The sequence below is a fragment of the Vipera berus genome, assembly GCF_964194415.1.
Source record: "Vipera berus genome assembly, chromosome: Z".
In the NCBI taxonomy this organism is placed as follows: Eukaryota; Metazoa; Chordata; class Lepidosauria; order Squamata; family Viperidae; genus Vipera; species Vipera berus.
Genome location: NC_138205.1, coordinates 29,581,242 through 29,602,822, shown reverse-complemented (window position 1 = coordinate 29,602,822; position 21,581 = coordinate 29,581,242). Strand labels below are relative to the sequence as shown.

At 43.5% G+C, this 21,581-nt stretch overlaps 2 protein-coding genes across 4 annotated transcripts in view; one reads left to right on the top strand and one right to left on the bottom strand.

Annotated features, from left to right (window-relative positions):
* Positions 1–2,970, top strand: part of PPFIA3 (PTPRF interacting protein alpha 3) — a 61,447-nt gene extending 58,477 nt beyond the window's left edge. For both annotated transcript variants that reach the window (XM_081344129.1, XM_081344128.1), the window contains one exon: positions 1,603–2,970. The gene's annotated coding sequence lies outside the window, so the exon portion shown is untranslated. The remainder of the gene's footprint in view (positions 1–1,602) is intronic.
* Positions 2,971–5,196: 2,226 nt separating this feature from the next.
* On the bottom strand, positions 5,197–20,832 carry HRC (histidine rich calcium binding protein). 2 transcript variants are annotated; one of them, XM_081346429.1, is made up of 6 exons: positions 19,570–20,832; positions 18,415–18,504; positions 9,135–9,203; positions 8,967–9,018; positions 8,484–8,520; positions 5,197–8,206 (listed from the first exon to the last, which is right to left on the bottom strand). In XM_081346429.1, the coding sequence occupies exons 1-6, from the start codon at positions 20,743–20,745 to the stop codon at positions 8,170–8,172; spliced, it is 1,461 nt and encodes a 486-aa protein (XP_081202555.1). In that variant the 5' UTR covers positions 20,746–20,832; the 3' UTR covers positions 5,197–8,169. The 2 variants fall into 2 exon arrangements, with proteins under 2 accessions (XP_081202555.1, XP_081202556.1); XM_081346430.1 differs by having other exon boundaries at positions 18,415–18,509; positions 19,581–20,832.
* Positions 20,833–21,581: the final 749 nt, after the last annotated feature.

The following is a 21,581-nucleotide window of genomic DNA, read 5'->3' as shown; positions in this document are numbered from 1 at the left end:
GGAAAGAGCAGTTTGCATTGTCTCACAACTCCATTTTTTGTATATAATTTTTATTAAAACTTTTAAACAAAATAATAAAACACAAATTAATGTGCAGTAAGGAAAAAGGAAAGAAATTAAAGAAGCAAAAAGTGCAAGGAAAAAAATTGAAAAATAGGAAAGAAAGAAAAATGATATAACAAAGTGTCTTCTGATATTCTTCACAGCAGTTATATGTGCAAATATATTTTAACCTGTCTACGTTACATCATATTACTCTTCTTTCTATAATATATCCTATCTAATCATCAAAATCATAAATCACAGATTATTATTTTTTTCATTTTATGGGGGAAAATGGCCTCCAATCATCAATAAATGTAGATTTTTTTCTCTAAACAAACAAATCAATTTAACTGTTTCTCAACATCATAATGATTGTGACAAACAAGCATACAATTCTAGGCAGTAAAAGCTGCAGATCAAAACGGAATACTTTTTTTTATCATAGAGCAAACAATCCCAAAATATTTTTTGGCTTTCTTGACAAAAATTATAAATGTTTCTATTTTTGTTTTCTGCCAGGCCAGGAGCCTGTGAATTTCACCTATGGAAACAGGCAGAATCTGTACTTACTGACTCTTGTGTTTTCACAGTTGTGGGTAGCAACCATTTTACTTTATCCCTGAAGGATAGGGGTACTTTAACATCAGTAATACTCTCACTAACAGTTGCATATAGTTGACAGCCTCTGTCTTGACATGGCTGTCAACTGCAGCTGAAAAAAAACCTGTCTTAACTTTTTGCTTTTTCCCCCTTCTATATTTTTTGTAACTTTTTGCTTAAGAAACTGAAAACTTACAATCTCTTTCACAGCATTTTGGTTGGTCCCCATAATGGTATTGTCCAAATGTGGTTTTCTTTTTTTGAAATCAACATTCATACACAGGATATGAGCATGTAACTCACCATCTGTGTTCACACAGTAACTCAACCAAGTCACTTAAATACCTGCAGCCACAATTGCACAGCAGGCTAACATTGATTAGCATTGTCTCGTATTTCTCCGTAACTTACACCATTGTATGAACCCAATATAGTTGGCTAGTTGATTGTTCTGGGTGAAAACACAGAAAATGAATTAATTTAGTAGGCAGGTTGAGCATCCTATATGTATTAATGTAACCATATAATTCAGCCAGCTATGTTATGACCTAGTATAAATCGGAAAAGAAAGGGAAAAGAAAGTTTTCTGCAAAATGAATCAGAGGATGGGTTAGGATTTATTTTTATTTATTGTTTTGTTTTCCCAACTTAAAATCTAATTTAGAGGACTAGCATAGGTTTGGCACTGAGTAATGCCGATGCAACCGTAACTTAGGACATCAGGTTTATCCTTGGCTTAGCCTTAGTTTCCTTCCCTAGTGCAGGATTCTGGCTAGGGAATTCCAGGCACTGAGGATCACCTACCTTAAAACTGTTGAGGTTGAGAAACACTAGTATAGAGCTACATGTGTGCTATGGGGGAAAGTTAGGATCAAAAATGAAAGAAACATCTTTTCAGAACTGTTAAAAGTGTCCTGAGATGCTTTCCCCCCCTAATCTTTTTCTTTTTCTTCCAAGCTGCTGTCCCAAGTAGTCTGACCTCCCTGCCTTGGGCAGGAAGACCCTCTGCTGCTGCTGCCGCCGCCGCTGCCTCTCCTTCTCCATCATGTGCTCACGTGAGGGTATGAAGAGCTGCTGCTGCTGCTGCTGCTGCTGCTGCTGCTGCTGCTGCTGCTGCTGCCGCTAGCACCATCGCCGCTGCTGCCACTGTTGCCAAGAAGGAATATCGAAGCTTGTGGGAGATGCTGAACAGACCGACTAACCAACCGACTAACCAACCAACCATGTTCCTCCACACTACCTTCTTCCTAGTAGCAGCAGTGGCCAATGATGAACTCAAGGGACTCAAGCCAAGGAGGGGCTCCTTCCCCAGAGCAGCAGAGGGAAATGGCCTTCCATCTCGGCCTCTATTTATTGTTGTTGTTTGTTCCAGGCAGGGACCTAAGAATGTGAATTGAGAAAATGTGGTTGCCCATGCATCCTGTCCCATATTCTGCCACCAGATCTATCTGGCGGGAGCCGGGGGAGGAGAAGTGAGGGGGTGCCTCTATTTCCTGTTGCCATATGCCACATATTGGACCAAGCAACCCATCTTGGCCAGCTCCCCTTCCCTGCCCTGCCATAGGTGCTAAATGTTCCGCCAGCACTTTCCCTATCCTTTTCTTTGAGTTGCTGCTATGAAGGGGTCTCGTTTCACCTCCTGATGACAAAAAGATGGTTGCTCAAAGGCCAGTTCTTTCTCTCTTTTTTTTCTGCCCTGTCCCATCCCTCTTCTCAACAAGGGGAGAGCATTGAAACCAGGAGGAACAAAGCCAGTGTACCTCCCTCCACTCACACCCACCCCAAAGAGTAAGTTGCCCCTAGGTCTGATTCACAGAGCTTCAAATTTGGATGCCTGAATATAAAGATTCTATCTGGACGTAACTGCTTCTCAGCACAAGTAAACAAATAACAAGAGTTCCCTCTTTCTCTTCTCTTCTCTTGCCTTGCCTTTGTAGCTCCCTGTTCCTCTGGATCAGAGAACACCTGAGGAGGAGGAGGAGGAGGAAGGAAAGAGGACTAGAAGTGCTTATCCAAACTCTCTTGGTGCTGGCATGAAGCAGTCCTAGTAGATAGGGGGTCTATCTGGTGGGATGGAGCATCACATTTTTTTCCTTTTCTTTTTTTTTAATGAGAGCAGAAAGTGGGGAATTCATGTCCAAGATGCTCTGACTTAAAAGAGTAGACCTCAGCCTGTGACGGTCACTGGAGATAGGACTCTGGACTTTATTGATATGGCACACAGATCTCCCTTCCTCCAAGACTATTGTAATATAAGAGTTGTATTTTCTGTGTATATCTGTGCTGTGGAATCTTGTGTAAATTGAATTTCTTTTTCGACCGCCATTACAGGTTCTCTGTTAATTTAATAATGTGTCCTGCTACCCCCCTCTGCCCTGCACGCCAATAATTTTTATTTGATGTCTATATATTTTCACCTTTTAAAAATATTTTTTATTTCAGTTGATTCTTCCAGGGAGAATGTGTGGGCGTGAGGGGCAAAGCAAAGGGGTAGTTTTGCATGAAAAAAAAATGGGTAGGGGAGGGAGGGAAAAAATACAATCTTGGAAATCAAATCTGTCAGGGAGATTGTGAGGGGTAAGCAGGAAGCTGAGGTACTGGAGGAAGTATCTTCTTCTGGTCCCCTTCATTCCCGTTTGCTTCCAGGGAAGGCAGAGGGGGAGGGTCACAAGGGAAGTGAGCTAAGAAATGTCTTTTAAAGAAAAAAGAAAAAAAAATTGAAAACGTTTTCTAGGATCTGCAGATTTTTCTTTATGAGTAAGGTACAGAATTCACAAAAGGATCTCTTTCTGTCTACTGTGAGGCAATTCCTGACATTCTTTGCTTCTTTGCCTTTAAGAGCCCACCGTTCTTCTAACAGAACCAGAGGTTGGAGGGATATTGCAATGCACCCTTAAACAGCCCAGCACTGCTTGTTTTCAGATCCTGCACCCAGAGCCTTGCCTATGACACTGCAATACTGTAAACTACTTTCAATACAACCAGCATTTAAGAGCTAATATAGCAGTGGAAAGGATAAGGCTTATAGGTACATATGTTGCTTTTATTGTAGATTATAGAATACCCTAATAATGTGGAACAACTATCACAGATCCAGCAATCCAGGGTGCTGTACATAATAGTGCTAGAATTTAAATCTTAAGTCTTTTTCTTCCACTTTTATTTGGTAACAGACTTCTTGCCCGTTATTTCTTGGTCTTTGAAGGGAAGGGCACCAGAACCCACAACCTGCTCTGGTCTTTAGAATCTTGTTTTATCTTGCTAGCTTTAGCCTTTCTACCTGGCATGCCACTACTCTACAGATAATATGGTGCTTTCTCTGGTGTAATCTCAAGAATGGTACAAAGGATGGGAGCACCAAGGATCAGGTTCCTACTTGGCAATGGAGTTCACTGGGTGACTTTGGGCTACTTGTCATCTCAACCCAACCAAACCTACAGGAATATTGTAGCAATAAAAAAAAGTCTGTGTGGACCACCTCTTTCCTGTCAACAGCATTCAGCATGGCATATTTCAAAAGCTCCCACCCCCATTTGATCCTTCCACTTTTAATATTCCCATCCCTTTTTTTAATTTCATTTTTCCATCTTTTCTCCTACCTATCAACACTAATGTCTCAATGCATTCTGTCTGCTCACCTGATTTTCCCAGAACCTTTCCTTTCCTGCTCAGCTGGTGCTTCAGCATCACATATCCCATTCAGCAGGCCTTGTCCATTAAATCCATATTAAACTGAAATCATTAAACAGCGGGTAAGTAAGCACAGTAACACCCAGAATGTGGAATACAGAGTCTTTCCAGACTAAGCTTTTCTTAAGGAATTATCTGTGACTTTCTTAAGCAATCACCTAATGCTAATGAACTCCATATCTTGATCAGATGATTATACTTCTAAACCTCCCGGTTTTATTTTTTCCTTTTTATCAGAATGCATAGTTTCACAAGGCCATTTGATTTCTTGTGGAGGAGCCATCTATCTAGAAGTGCCCTAATTAATAATTATCTCTCCAAACTAACATAATTAGAACAATAAGAAGACCGGGTTTGGGTTTTTATTTTTTTCCTCCTGGCAACTGATTAATACTTTGTGTGTGTCCATTGAATTCTTTGAAAATGGGATACATAGAGGTCAAAAGCCTTTTGTCCAAAGGCTTTGGGTTTTACCCAGCCTCTCTTTGATATCCAAGACTGAACCCATTATTTTCTTCACCTCTTCAGGGACAGCTACGTTCCTCTTATATTAGAGGGGGGAAAGAGATGTCCAAGAAAACACAGAGTTGGGTTCTATTATCATTGGACGCTGATATGCTTAAGTCCCTTCCTCCCCGCAATCAGTTCCCCCTTTGGTCTCTACAACTCTATAATTCTCTTTCTATAAATACATTTCTCCTTTCATAATAAGGATGGGCATTGTGTTAGCTTTCTTATTATCTCTGCATCTGCCTCCATCAGATCATAGATCTGCATTAGTGCCCAGATTGTGTATTCTAGTAGCTTGGTAGCATCCACAGAATAATCTGTTGTAGGTATATTAGACATAGGCTACAAAAAGAAGCCTGAGGTATCTGTTTGCTGCCATCCAATGGTTATCAGGCTCTGCCTAGATAGAGAAGTCCTCATTCAGTGTCAGCTTCCTGTACCAACTGTAGAAACCTGCATTGGAAGCAGATTTATTTTAGCCAAGAACGCATTTAGTGGTCAATACTCATTTTATTTTTATTTTATTTTTATTTTAATTCCATTTATATCCCGCCCTTCTCCGAAGACTCAGGGCGGCTTCCGAGCTTAGCAGTAGCCTTCATTCTATGTATATGCCTGCTTATTAGGGCTTTCGCCCCCCCCCAAGCGGCATTATTACAAAGTCAGCTTAATTGCCCCCAACAATCTGGGTCCTCATTTTACCTACCTCGGAAGGATGGAAGGCTGAGTCAACCTTGAGCCTGGTGGGATGCGAACCTGCACTAATTGCAGGCAGCTGGTGTTACTTAAGGAGGCATTAGCCCACTGCTCCACCAAGGCTCTCTCTGCTCCACCAAGGCTCTTTCTGCACTTTTAAAAGTGCCAATAGATTTTTAAAGGATAAGGGGTGGCTTTTCTTTTCCTTATGCAATACAGAGGGTCAAAAGAAGAGCTAATCAATAAAGAAAGGCACAGAAACATGACATTGCCCTATTCTTCATGGCATCCCAAAGGCTTCCTCCATTTAATGAGGGGGGGGGGAAATATACCCCTTACTTGCCCAGTTCTCTAAAATGTTGAGTTTCTAGGATGATCAAATCCCTTAAGGCCACTTCATCAAAGTGAAGGCTTCAGAGAAAACATACAGCAAGTTTAGAAGCAAGTTTTAAAGTTTATTCTTCATGAAAACTAGACAAAGTGAAGGCTATAAATTGTTTAAAAAGTCTGGAAAAGTGCATCCATCATTTGAGTGGAGAGAGAAGATTACTTTTATTTTGAACCAAAGCAGGTGAGTCTCAAAATCTGAGTTCAGAAGGAAGCTCAGATTTTAGCTTGGAGTCTATCTAGCACATTTGTTTTCAAATACTGTTCACACCGTATACTTCTTGAAGAAGTAGATTCTATCAACACCCCCTGATCAAATTCTTTCTTTCTTGTGTTTCTTGTTCAAAAACTTAATCCACATCTGAACAAGTGAGACAAATCATTAATTACTGTCAGCCAAGTTGCAATTTATCCTCACTCTGAGTCTAAGGGATCCAGTCTTCATCTAGAGTTCTTTATTTGGTTTAATGTATCCAATTTTGGCTTCCTGAGATTCAGTACAATAGGCAGACATAAAAGAGGTGGGTCTTTTACCTTTGAATAAAGAAAGGCATCAGGTGCAGAAAAATGGTATGATGCAGCAAGAGAAAAGATGATACAACATCTTTTGTATTAGTCAAGTGAGGGATGCTAAGTAATATACAGTATAAGCAAAAATGGTTATATAATGGTTGTAAAATAACTCATTTATTAGCACTTAGTTAAGAAGAGTGCATAAAATACTTTAATTAAAAAAATAAATTTGTAGAATAGGGTATATAGCCTGTGGCTATGCCTACAAAAAAAAGGTTACTTCTGAATCAGCATTTTTATTGTGTATGACTGCCTGAAGTACAGAATACTAATGGTGGCTTAAATAGCAACATCTTTTCCAACTCCAGCTTTTTCTTTGTACAGTTATGCAAGAAGAAACGGACCTGGTATCTTGAAAGTGGTGGCACTAGAAACCTAGTTCCTGAAAGTATTATAGCCAGTTTAGCTGTGATGGCATCCCAGAAAAGATTTGTGCTAAGACTTAGTATATAGCAACCTTCTCTACATGATGTCGTAGTGCCAGTATATTGGGAAGATCCCAGGTTATGAAAGCTGCTGTATGAGGAAATGTGTCAGATTCTGATAGACCAGAAAGAGTTGGGAAAGGAGAGGTTAGTAGGGTCTGGTTTTAGGTAAGCATCATTGCTAATAGGTAGCAAACAAACTGTTGTAAAATAATAAATAATAAATAAAATATTTAAATGGTTGTGCAGAGTAGAAAGCTGGCTTAGGCAGTTCTATAATTTTTGATGAAGGCTGCTTCAAGCGAAACTGTTCCTGTGCCAAAAGAATTACCACAGATGAGACACTGAGGACCCGATGGGCAGAATGACATGCTAAGTAAGTATCGTAAAAATGAACACATTTAGATTCAGTTCAAATAGATACAATTTTCATTAGAGTGTCAGACAAGATATTTTTCACTGAACTGAGTCACAATTCAGGAACAAACATTGATGCAAATTCACACTAGCATGAATCATCTCCTATTCTGGCTCATTTACTAAGACTGACTTCCTCTATCTTTCCTGAGATGGCAGGTTTGATTCTTCTTTGTAGCTGACATTGGAGTTGCTACAACAAATCTGGAGGTCATGAGTGAGGGGAAACGCCTACAGCACAAGTAGTTGACCTATTCCTCAGGAGTAAGCTGCAAGTGTGATGAGGTTCTCAAACATTTAATGGCTAAGGAAATACAATAGACAATAAGTATTCCTTAACTCAAGGTGAAATGTCTTGTTTAAAATTTCATCTCACTTAACATGCCCTGGCTTGCATAGGACAATTTCCCTGCCCAAATAAAAGCCCAAGTGCTCAACAAGACAACAGTTCTATGAATCTTCATCACAGTAGGGCGGTTTATTATTATTATTATTATTTTAATCAAAAGCAATTTCAAAAGGTAGACTTTGGGAGCAAACAAATGAGTGATGTAGATGGTTTGTTACATTTCTCTCTTTTCTTGCCCACTTGGTATTAACTCTTAAGTTGCTTTGCTACCATCTGAGGAAAGATAGAAAAATCTTTTTTTTTTTTTGCTTTTTTCCTTCAAAGGACAAAAGCAATCTTAGGAAACCTTTTGCAAAGATGAGGAAGAGGAAAACATTGCTGAAAAGAACAGCCATATATTTGCCCTTGCTTACAGATTGGCTCTAAAAATCAGTGTCATTATCTCTCCTAATTTTGGCTTATCCAGCAGAGGGCGCTTCAGTGTTCCTGTTGCTCAAATATGGTAGCGATTGTCCTGCAAAAGGGAAAAAAAGGTTATTTTGTTCTTAATTTGGCAACTGCATTACTACTATAATTTCACTTGATTTTATTATAATATAGCAATGATTTGCCTCCTGTTCCTCCTCCTGGAAATCATCAAAGCAACACCTAGGTAAAGGAACATTAGTTATCATACTCAAGTTCTAAATAGAAAGCTTGTTAAAAATCAACAAAACAGAAACTGCAAAATCACATCTGATGAGAGAAAAGGACTTTATGCTACTGAGGAAGGAAGGAAGGTTCTCACTTACTGAAATAAGGCTCCAGACAATTCATCTACGATACTTCCTGCATAAAATAGAACAAATGAGAGGTTCATGTTTCTAGAACAAGGAAGATAAGGAGATTGTTAATTTGCATCATCTTGCCTCCAGAAAGCATACATAGGCTGGGTTCATACATCACACCAAACTGTGTTTTATTTACTGTAGTTCATTGAATAAACCATAATTGAATGAGTTTGCATAACAGACAACTATTAGCCATCATTTAGAAACTGCAATGGCTGCCATCAAGCAAGATGCTAAGCAAAATAAAATATATGGCTTAATGTGATGTGTGAATTCAGTTACGGAGATGTCTGGGGTAGGGATGCTTCCCTCCTGTTTCTTCTCAATGACTTGAGAGATGGCAACTCAATTGAACCAGTCAAGACTTGGACTCAGGTTTACCTTACTCCCTGGCTGGATTTGACATCCATTAAACAAACAAATAAAAAATAACCTACTGCTCACCTGGTGCACAGGCTGTCTCGCACACAGGACAAATGTAGCAGAAATGACAATACTGTGTGAGGAAAACAGATATGATAAGATTACTGAACATTCATGAAGCCAGACTACTAAGCCTTGCAGGAGAAGAAAGAGAAGAGATGATGGAGGCAAAGAAACTGAAATACCAACCTGGCAGCTCATACAGTAGTCACTGCTGTCCCCATCTTTACAAGGGCACTTGTCACACTCCCCACAATGCTGAAAAAAGACAGAAAGGGGGAGGAGGAAAAGAGGTAGGATGCTTAGCTGGGGGAAAATGAGATGTTGAAACGTTTGCAAAGATCACCCCAGACCCAGCAAGGATAATAGAGAACCCTCATCCCTTCCTCCTGGAAAATGAATTGGAAGGAAAATGGGTGGGGCAATGCTCAAAATAACTGAATTACAGAGTTGGAAGGGACTTTGGAGGTCTTCTAATCCAACCCTCTGCTCAAACAGGTGATCCTATACCAGTGGTGGCGAACCTATGGCACATGCCAGAGGTGGCATTCAGAGCCCTCTCTGTGGGCACGCAAGACATTGCCCAAGACAGAGGGATGCAGGGCCAGGCTGCTCCCCTCCACCTCTCCACGCATGTGGAGTCCAGGAACAGCTGTGAGAGCCGGGCACGGAGAGGGGAACCTATAAAAGGAGCAGGTTTTGTCAGGAGAGTGAGTGAGTGGCTTTTGGAAGCAACCTGTGGTGGGTTTTGTTGTGTAGCCGGTTCTTGCAGGCATTGAGCAAGACAGAAGGTTCAAAACAGCAACATACATTATTGAAGGTCAAACAGAACAGAAGCAGCAAGGGAGCTGCTGTGCAGCTACTTATATGGTTGGCCGAAAGGTGGTACACCAATAAGTTTGAAGCATTGGTTTCCCACCCAAAGACCTACTTAGACTGCTGGAAACAACCAGTCTGGGCCAGCTAGCAACTGTTACAACATACACGTGAACTAGCACTTAGCAATTAAATGCAAGCAATTAGCACGCAGTGCAACAAGAGCAAATACTTACAACATATACAAAAGACCAATACATTACACCCCTTCCCCCTGGATGGAACACACAATTATTTGGTTACAAAATCTTGAAGATATTTGGGGGGTCTTCAGGCTCGTTCAGAGCGTCGAGGGGTTGCCAGAATCTCCTGGTCTACCGGTTCATCTGCCATGCTTGGTAGACGCAGGCTCTGTGGTTCAGTGGAGTCAAAACAACTCGAGTCCCTTAGGCAGGCCTGTCCCGGTCGGCCTAGCCCAAAGTCTAATGGTGCCACTAAATCGGCATGGCTGCTGCTGGGTGTCAGGTGACTGCCCAGCCCCTGCGGTCTGGTTGGGGGAAGCGTTTTTATGGCACCGTTCCCATTCTCTGTCATGCAAAATGTCACAGAGCGTCTGAACTGCTCTGCTGAAGTGTGAATGACTCGCCCATCTTCCAGGACCACCTCGTAGGAGAGTGGTCCTGACACTTTAATAATTTTCGCTGGCACTCACAACTACCCTTGCGCATTGTTCCGAGTCCAAACCCAGTCCCCCACTTGTAATGCCTAGGTGCCTTTGGGCGTGCCATGTCGGAGGCTACTCTATCTGGGTGCAGTCTGTCCAGTTTTGTTATTAGTCTCTTGCCCCAGCGCAGCTCTGTGGGGCTCTTGCCAGTAGCCGTACAAGGCATTGCATGCTAGCATAACAAGAAGTTGGCCAGCCTGTGGTTCCAGTCCCCTGTAGTAATGCATTTAAGGAACTCTTTGGTTGTGCGAACCATCCGTTCTGCTTGCCCGTTTGACAATGGGTGAAAGGGAGCCAATGTGGTGTGCCTAATGAGATTGGCCCTGAGGAAGGCCTGGAATTCTGATGCGGTGAACTGGGCTCTGTTGTTAGAGACTAAGATGTCCGGAAGCCCATGCATTGCAAACAGTGACTGCAACACCTGGATGGTCCTTGCAGTAGTCATATTGGGAACTGGAACCACCTCCAACCATTTAGAGTGGCTATTGGCCACTATTAAAAACAACTGTCCCTGAAAGGGCCTGTCAAAATCTACGTGGATACTTGACCATGGTGTGTGCATTTCCTCCCATCAGTGGACAGGAGCCTGTAGCATCTCTGGTCTGGACTGTTGACACGTGTAACGGCCATGTACTTGGGCCTCAATAGCTTTATCTAGCCCTGGCCACCAGAGGTAGCTCCTTGCCAGTGCCTTCATCCGGACGATGTCTGGATGGCCTTCGTGCAGAGCCTGGAGAGCTCTGGGCCTGAGTGAAGTGTGGACTACGATCCTGCTACCCCAAAGGACGCACCGCTTGTGAGCTGAAAGCTCATTTTTCTGACTGAAAAAACTCTGAAACTCGGGGAGCCCACTATTTTTCAGCCATCCTGTGTGAATCCAAGCCAACATGCGACTTAAGATTTTGTCTGCTGCCGTTTCTGCAGCAACATCTCCCACATGTAGGGGAAACTCTGGCAAGTCTTAAATTGCTAAAATGCATGCCGGGTTTGTGAAACAGCCTGTAGTCATAGGCTGAAAGGAAGATAGACCACCTCAACATTTGTGGCAACAGAATTTGAGGTGTCTGCTTGTCCATTGTAAACAAGCCTAGCAAGGGTTTGTGATCAGTAAAGACCATGAACTGCCTCCCATATAAATAGTCATAGAACTTCTTCACCCTGGCCACAATGGCCAAGGCCTCTTTGTCAATTTGCACGTAGTTGCTCTCCATTGAGGACAAGGTCCTTGAGTAATAGATGATGGGTGACTGTCTCCCATCTGCCGACAAGTGACAGCACAGCTCCAAACTGGCAGCTTTTTGTTAAAGTGCATGAGCACGAGTTCAAGGACAACAATGCCTTGAGTGCCTGAAAACTCCTTTCGTGGAACTTGGTCCACTGCCATGGGGAGTTTTTGTCTAAGAGCCAGTGTAGTGGCTCTGCCACTGCAGCCTTGTTGGGGAGGAATGAATGATAAAAATTCAGGACACCCAAGAAGGCTTGAAGTTCTCCCTTGGACCTAAGGCTTGGTGCCAGCTTTCAGCGTTGACTCTGCAGGATGGATGCCCTCAGCATCGATTCTAAAGCCAAGGAATTCTGTGGACAGAACCCCAATCTTACATTTGTCTCTCCTTAATCTAAGTCCTGTGGCGTGGAACTGCTGAAGGACGGCTCTAAGCCACTCAGCCAGAACTTCTGTGGACTCCCTGGTGATGAGTACATCATCGAAGTAGAGGCAAACCCGCAGAATGCCCTTGAGCGTGTGCTCCATGATCCCCTGAAAAATCCCTGGGGCTACACTTACCCCAAATTAAAGGTGCTTTACCTTGAAGTCCCCCCTGTGCGTAACAATCATTTGGGCGGCTGCCGTGGCCTCATCCACTGGCAGCTGTTTGTAGGCCTGCACTAAATCTAATTTAGCAAACATGCGGCATCCTTGCAACGATGCCAGAATATGGCTGACGACTGGGACGGGTACACGTGCTGCTGTAGTGCCTGGTTAATGGCACACTTGTAGTCAGCACATATTTGTACCTCTACATTGGCCTTGAGTGGCGTTACAATGGGGGTCTCCCATTCCCCACTGTCTATGGGCTGTAAAACCCCCTGACTAACAAGCTTGTCCAGCTCTGCATCAATTTTATGCTTTAACACAAACAGCACACGGCGGGGCTTAACCCGAATTGACGTGACCTGGGATTAAGTTTAAAAGCTATCGGAGGGCCCTTGTACTCTCCCAAACTTGAGCCGAAAACATCTGCGAATTCCTTGCAGACAGAAGACAAATCTGTTGTTTGAGTCCGGTGAATGCCGGTGACCTGGATGCCCAATGCATCGAACCAATCTAGCCCTATGAGGCTCGTTCATTGGCCATCTACCACAATAATATCTAGCGGGCCTGAAAACCCCTTGAACTTCACCACAAGCGTGGTCTTGCCCTTGACCACCACTCTGGAATTCTGAAAGTCAGTAAGTCGGATATTAAATGGTCGTAGCTTGACCCATCTATTACTACGGCTGCAAATGTGCCAAAAAGTTCCGATAGAGATCATGGACACAGCGGAGCCTATGTCCAGTTCCATTTTACATGGAATGCCCTGAAGTTCAACCTGCAGTCGCAACTTCTGTTTAAGAGGTCGATGGGCACCCGTGCGAAAAATGCTCTGGTGGCTGGAGCAGAACCCTACTCGGTGTTGCCCCAGGGCCCCAGTACCTCTCCTGAAAGTCTCGTCCAACAGGTGGTCCCTCTGGTGACCTCAACAGACAGCGGTGATGTGGCCTGGTTTTCCACACACCCAGCATGTGGCTGTTCTGAAACAGCAATCCACGCATTGATGGCGGCCTCTGCAACCCAAACACCTCAGGAACAGAATTGCCTTGTCAGCTGGCCTCGTTTCTCTTTCATGGTGCTGCTGAATTTTGTCGACCTCGTGGTCAGAGTCGGTGTCTTCCAATTGTTCGGCATCCTCGTGGTGGATGGTTTCTGAAGATGGCGCGGTCTTGGAGGGCTGCAATGCCTTCACAGCCCCTCCAGTGGCTTCATCTGCCATAACCTCCTTTAAGGCCTCTTGAAGTGAGAGAGTTTCCTTTGCAAAGAGTTTTTGTTGGAGTTCTCTGTTCCTGAGTCCACAGACTAAGCAGTCTCTTAGTTGCTCCTCTAGGTCAAAGAAACTGCAGAGTCGCAAAGCTTGATGAAGCGCTGTGATGAATTCTGTCGCTGACTTGCCAGGTTGTTGTTCGTGTTATTCAAAGGTGTGCCTCCACGCTATCACTGAAAGCTTTGGTTCTAAATGGTCACACAGCTTCTTCTTTAGGTCTGCATAGGTGATGGTTTCCAACAGTGCTGGGGTGACCAAGTTTTCTGCGATATTGAAGGTGGCTGGGCCGCACATGCAGAGGAGGGTCGCGGCCTTCAGACCATCTTCGCTGACTTGATTTGCACGCACCTAGTGCAAATTGACAATGGCAACAGCGTATAAAGAAAATATGTACAAGATGTTCTACAGATGGCATATGTCCTCAGAAAGACTACCTAAAATGTTTAAGGACAGATCTATGAAATGTTGGAAATGTCATCAAATACCAGGCTCTTTCTATCATATGTGGTGGACGTGTGTAGAAGCTAAAACCTATTGGAATATAATTAGAACATGGATAGAAAAGATGATGAAACAACGTATAGAACTAAGACCAGAAATATTCCTGTTGGGTATTTTACCAGAGAAATATAGCAAAGAGAACACATATTTGATTATTCATATAACCACTGCAGCTAGGATTGTGTTTGCACAAAACTGGAAGGCACTGAAAGCTCCTCCAGAAGAAGAGGTGATTGGGAAAATAATGGAATGTGCAGAAATGAACAGATTAACAATGATAATTAAAGTTAAGCCAGAGTCAGAGTATTATGAAATCTGGGGAAAAATTTATGAGTGGGTGAAAAAGAGAATACGCCTAAAAGATGGCTAATACTAATTTAGATGGAAGAAAAAGGAGGAGATAAAGAGGGAGAACCAGGTGACACTGTATTGCATAACCAGAGGTAGTATAAAAATTTATAGAAGTATATACTGAGAAGGCCAGATTTATAGAAATGGGAGGGAAGAAAGGAGAGGAGAGAGGGAAGAGAGTAGAGGAGGGGGAAGGAAGCAGGAAGGTTGGAGGGAAAGAGGAGGAGAAGTGGGGAGAAACGGGAGGGGAGTGGTGAAGGAAAGAGGAGAGGAGAGGAGAGGAAGAAGAGGGAAGTAGGAAAGAAAGGAGAAAGGGAAAAAGGAAGTAGAGAAGAGGAGAGAGAGAGAAGGAGGGTGGATACAGTGAAAGGGGAAATGGGCGAGCAGCACCCAAACTTACGAGTATGTATTTATGTATTGCGGTATATGTGTTGACTTGTTTGTGGAAGAAATGGGAGGAAAAATAATAAAAAAGAGGGTACGGTTGGGTGGTGGAGGGCTGCAGGAGTCTTGGACTGGGGTGGGTGCAAGAGGGTGGGGGGGTCATCAGGTCCCAGCTGGGGGAAGGTGAGGGGGTCTGGCTAGGGTGAGGGGGTCTGGCTAGGGCCAGGACGCGTCCGTGAAGGAAAGCCACCCCCCCACCAGCTGAGCCTCTCATCCACACTGCGGTCACATAGGATTGCATAGAAGGGGGACTGAGCAGGGGGCTGTGGGGGCAGCCGTCAGGGGGGAATCAGAGCCACCAACATTTCCCTTCTGCAGTGCAGCCCCATTGGCGTGGGTGGAGATGGCCCCGGGATGGCTGGAAGGGAGCCCTCACCGGGAACTGGCCCTGTCCACACAGCAGCTCTGATGGGAGGGCGGCAGCTGCTGCTCCTGCTGCTCCAGGTCTCTCAACCAGCCAACCATGCAGGGAAGCAGCAGGAAGTGGAGGGGTGTCCGGGTGTTTGGAGCCACCTCGGCTGCTCGCCAGCTGCAGCTGGCCATGTCTCAGTAGTCTGATGAGGCAGCGGATCTTGCACACCGGCTGCCCAGCTTCATGGGGCAGCAGCACCTGGGCAACATGGGAGCTGGGCAAGAGGTGGTGCTGGTGATCCCTGCATCGCCAGGCCCGGCCGGCAGTAGATCTGGAACTGAAGCTATGTCGCCCATCCTCGCGCTGGTGGGGGCAGCAGCAGGTGAAGGTGAGCTGTGGTACATGCCCACCCCTTGCTGCTGCCACCCCACATTGTCCCACACGCACATCCCAGAGGCGTATGGGGGATAATGTGCGGCGGCAGCAGTGAAGGGTGGTTGCATGCCAGATCCCGCTTTCCCCCACTGCTGCCACCCTCACCAGCACAAGGATGGGTGGCACAGCTTTGCTTCCGGATATGCTGTCTGACACTATCAGCCCCCGCACACAGAGGCCAGTGAGCGCATGGGGGCCGATGGTGTCCGTCAGTAGGGGACTGGTGCTCGGGTTCCACTGCCTTCTCAGGCTGCTGAGGTGGGGCTGGTTGCAGTCAGCAAGCAGCTGAGGCAGTTCCAGACCCCAGCTGCCCCGCCACCTCCTCCTGCTTCCCTGCATGGTTGGCCAGTCAGAGCAGCAGCAGTAGCAGCCCCCTCAGAGCCATTGAGTGGACGGAGCCCAGGCCAGGCAAGGGCTTCCTTCCGGCCATCCCAGAGCCGTCTCCACCTGCGCCAGTGGGGCTCTGTTGGCAGTTCACCATGATTCAGGACAGCCGGCAAGCTGTGGCTGCTGACAGACACCGTCGGCCTCCATGCACTTGCTGGCCTCTATGTGTGGGGGCTGATGGTGTCAAGCAGCAGCTGATCCAGCCCCTGCCTACCTTGCCCTGCAGCAATTGCCACCCCCGCCCTGCCTCCCTTTGCCTTACCCCACAGGATGAACCTCCTGCCCACCACTCCACCCGCCAGAGACGCCCTGGATCTCCCCCAACCTTGCTCTGCCCCCACAGTCATCCCTTCCCATGAGCAACATTGAGGTGGCAATGCCCACCCAGTCTGCCGTGACCACCACAGCCATGCCCACCCAGTGGGCCACGTGCACCCGGCACCCGGTGATAAATAAGTGGGTTTTGGGTTGCAGCTTGGGCACTCGGTCTCTAAAAGGTTCGCCATCATTGTCCTATACCAATTTAGACAATCTCTTCTTAAAAGCTTCCAGTATTGGAGCACCACAATTTCTGAAGGCAAGTTGTTCCATTGATTGACTGCTGTTACTGTCAGGAAAGTTCTCCTTAGTTCTAGACTGCTTCTCTCTTTTTTTTCAGTTTCCATTCATTGCTTTTTGTCTTGCCTTCTTGGTGCGTTGGAAAACAGGTTGACCCCACCACCACCACTTCATTGTGGCAGCCTGCATATACTGCTCCAAAGGAGGGCAGTAGTATTTATATATTAATGATTTCAGCTTATATGCTGCTTCATTTGCCAAGACTCTAAGCAGTTTAAAGTAAAAAACAAATAACCAAAGCATATAAAATCAATAACATAACAATAGAAAAGTTTAGGTTTCAGAATAGGCATTTACTGATGCACTCTTTGAACTTCAGCATTTGTTAAGAAGCAGGGCTTGGGGCCAGCAGTTCACTATTATATTGTATATTTGTAAATGTGTACATACACACATACAAATAAATAATCTAAATTTAGATATGCTAGTATTTTAGCGCATATGCATACTAAAAAAGTAGAAATATCTTTAAAAGCCATATTCAACAGATATCCAAATTGCAGGTATATATTAAGGGTCTGCAATGATCAAGTTGCATCTATTGACAATGCCTTAAGGAAGCTGCATCTTTTCTTGGTTTCATATCTGATTTAAAGAGGTGCTGACATGCTCAGCCACAGGCATGCTGAATAATCTTTTCTTCATCAAATCCAGCCTAATATATAGCCCAAGGTTTCTGTCTGTCTGTCTTTCGGTTCATCTCTTTTTCTCTCTCCCTCTCTCCTGAATCTACCACCTACCAGAATCTCCATCTCTTCACCTAATCAATATATTTATATCCATACACACATACATACATATACTCATATGTAATCTGTTAGTAAATAATATAAGTGGAAAATTAGTACATAATTTGAATAAAACAATCTTAAACTAAAGGATTTTTCAAGTTTCTTTTCTGTTCTTTTCCAGGCAAGGCTATTTAATACACTTTTACACAGCATCAATATATATGCGAAAGATTTTCAGTAACCTTTTAGAATAAATCTGAAGCTAAGAGGGGAAAAAAACCAAACAAGTTAATTTGCTGGGGTTCCAACAGTTTAACAATCTTAGGAAGTATGGGCAGTAAATCTGTGACCAGGGGAAATTACCACAAAATGTTAAGAGTGTATATGCATGTGTATGCAGACATATATAGGCATATAAAACTATTTTATTGTTTTTTCAGAGAGGATTCTGAGCTCATCTACTTCATATATGTGCACTATACGTATAAGCAGAAACAGGTTGTGTATAGCAAGGGAAGGACAAGCTACACATACCACATTCCTTTGTGACTTGATATCCCCCTGCCAAATAACTGTCTCTGAACCAGAATACTCAGATCAGGCACAGACCAGCTTTGTTGATAAGAAGCAAATGAAATAGACTTATATACTGCTTCATTTGTGCAAAGATCTAACCAGAAATAAGGGGAGGAGAGTTCATGCCATAGTATAGTCTCCGATGCATTGGTGGAAAGATAGAGGCAAAAAGGCATCCTTGTGAAGGGTGTGTTACATAATGTTCCCAAACTAGTTTAATAGTTGATTCAAAAGGGATGAGAAGGAAACTATACTTCAAGGGGGAATGAAAAGCCATACCACTTTAGTATTAGAATAGAAATAAAGAACCGGTGATCTTTCAGAATTTGCTCAATGAAAAGCTTTACCAGCTCTCACCATGGGCCATATAAATGGGGGCACTAGAGGTCAGCAACTTATATTAAGTTCCTAACTGGGAATAATAACCTATCAAAAGCACATGCATTTCCTGCATTACCTTGCAGAAGGCACAGTAGTGGCAAACAGAACCTGCTTCATACTCATTGTCTTCACCTTCTTCCTCTTCCTCTTCTTCCTCATCCTCATCCTCATCTTCAAATGAAAAGAGACACAGAGACAACTCCATTATGGTTGATCTCTGTTGTTATTGGTTTTTTCCGTAGGATAGTTCTAGAGAGTGACTATAAACGGAGTAGGAAATGAGGCCCATAGAATAGGGGCTGAACAGGAGATGGTTGGATTTTTGAGTTTTCTGAAGAAAGTATAAAGTTCATTTGATTTGGAAAGAGGCTGAGAGCCAAGAATAAAAGCATTAGGTTATTTACCTCACCTTACCAGAGTAGTGTAGTAGATCTAGTTTACAGATTCCATGATCTTTGAATTATAGCTGTGCTATAATTCAATGCTATAAATCAATTCAATTTTAATTCAATTATAGCATGTCTATAATTGCTATAATTATAGCAATTATAGACATGATGGCAGTGCTCCCATATTTGAGGGGCTGCCATAAAGAAGAGGGAATCAACTTATCTTCCAAAGCACTAGAATGCAAGACTAGAAACAATGGATGGAAACTTAATCAAGGAGAGAAGGAACTCAGTACTAAGGAGAAATTTCCTAACAGTGGGAACAATTAACAGTGAAACGAGTTGCCTTCAAAAGTTGGGTTGCTCCATCACTGGAGGCTTTTAAGAAGAGACTGGACAGCCACTGGTCTGGAATGGTATAGGGCATCCTGCTTAAGCACGGGGTTGGACTAGAATACCTCCAAGGTCCCTTTCAACTTTGTTATTCTATTATTCTGTTATGGGTGCTCTAGTCCTATACACTTAGGCTGTCAAGTGGTGAAAGCTGGAATAGGGTCTTGGAGATTGGGTTGCTTCAGTGAGAAACATAGGTCAGGGAGAACAAAATTTTCAGGTTCTCTGAAATATTAATGGAGGCTATGATGGCAGTTGAAGCATGTATTGCTGACTTTCCTCAACATATCTGCTTTTCCCAACACATTTTCCCCAGCGAGCTGTCCTCCAGATGTAGATATCAAATCTCTTTTTCTCTGATGGCTGGAGACCAAGTTAGACAAGATTTCCCTTAGTTTTTTCCCTAAATAAAACCACACATCAATCATATACCTCCCCACAATATTCACACATTTCTCACCTTTTTCCTTTCCATGGTGCTTTTTGGCTTTTTCATGGGTGTCATGTTTATGATGCTTTTGTCTGTGTCGTTCATGCTTATGATCATCCTTCTCCTTAGAAGGTACTTCATCAGACTCTTCTTCATCATCATGTTTCCGATGGTGATGATGATGACTACTTTGGTGAGAGGATTTGTGAGCTGTATCTTCATCATCCTCATCTTCATTACTATCATTGCTTTCTTCTTCTTCTTCTTCTTCTTCTTCTTCTTCTTCTTCTTCTTTTTTGTGGGGATGGTGATGCTTATCATCATCATTAGCAGCAGCATGCTTTTGGTGATGGCGTTGATGATGACGAACATCATCTTTGTTGTCATCATCGTCGTCATCATCATCATCATCATCATCATTGTCATCATCGTCATCGTCATCATCATCGTCATCATCATTGCCATGATCTCCATGATGTCTATAATGGTGGTGTTGGTCTTCAATATCATTATTGTCATCACTGTCATCATCTTTATGGTATTGGTGGTGGCTGTGATGGTCATGATGTGACTGACTGTCACCATCATCTTTATCATCATCATCATCATCATCATCATCATCATCATGCATTTGATGATGGTAGTGGTGCTGGTGTTCAGCATCATCTTCATCATCGTCTTCTTGATGCTGATGGTCTCCATGATGGTGTCTCTCTTTGTCACTGTGATGGTGATGGTGGTCTTCATGATGTCCCTGATGATAATGGTCATCATCATCATCATCATGTTGATTTCCACGATGTTTATCATGATGGTGCTTACTCTGGCTGTCATCATCATCATCATCATTGCTATCATCATGGTGGTGATGGTCAATGTGATGATCTGTACTATGAGGATGATGGTATTCCTCTTCATTATCATCATCATCATCATGTTCAGAATGATGACTTCCTTGGTAATGTCCAGCATACTGAGCAGCATGATGGTGAGCATGGCCATCATCAGCACCATCACCTTTGGTATGTTGATAATGGTGTGCATCATGGTGATGCTCTCTGGGATGATGATGTTCATTTCCATGGTATTCTACATCGCTGTGGTGATTGTGTTGCTGACCCTGTGTTCTAGGAAGCTGGAATGAACAGAGCAGGACCAGAAGAAGGCCAAGCATACAGACTTTCCAGGAAGCCATGGTAGAAGCCCTGCTGCCTGCACCCAGAATTCTCAGTGGAGATCCCAAAGACAGGCAATCAGGAAAAGCAGACAGCACACAAGGAGAACTCAGGGGCAGAATACTGTTTCCAGTTAGGGCTTATGTGAGTGACATTTGCAGCTGGCCTAGATTAGCCCTTCAGCTCACAGCCAATGGTTGCCTGGCCTAGCCTCCAGGATAGATGTGAAAATCAAGCCATGGGCTTTCTGCCATGCCCTTATATGACAGCACTGGGCTGGAATGAGTTGGGAAGCAACATTAGGGAACTAAACTCTTTGCCATACCACCATGCTATTATTAGCTGTTCAGAGCAACTGCACCTTAGTTCCTCAAAGTAGAAGCCAGCAAGTTTTAGTGCAATGAGAAATATGAGCTACAGCTCCTAGGTTGGTATCAGACCCAGAAGTGTGTAATCTAGCAGAATTCTGGTTTCTTTGATTGTCTGGAATTAGACTAAGGGATCTGTCCTTGAAAGGGTAAAAGGGCTTTTTGGATTTAGAGACGATAGCTGGATTTCACTAAACCAAAGAGTCTAGAAATTGGGCTCGAGAATATGAAAAAAGAATAGCAATAACAGGTACCTTGTTGTAAGTGCTATTGTATTTATGTTTATTTATTTTCATTTAAATGTTGGAACATGACCATTTTATTTAAGCTTGCACTAAAATAAAACAACATAAATATGTTGTCAACATTTTCTCCTTTGATTTACTGATGTTGGATGAAGTGCAAGGCTGGACAGACTGAAAGAAAAGTTTGTGAGAGTATCAAAATGGTGAAGGGCATGAATAAGGAAAAGACTGGAGTATGGCATA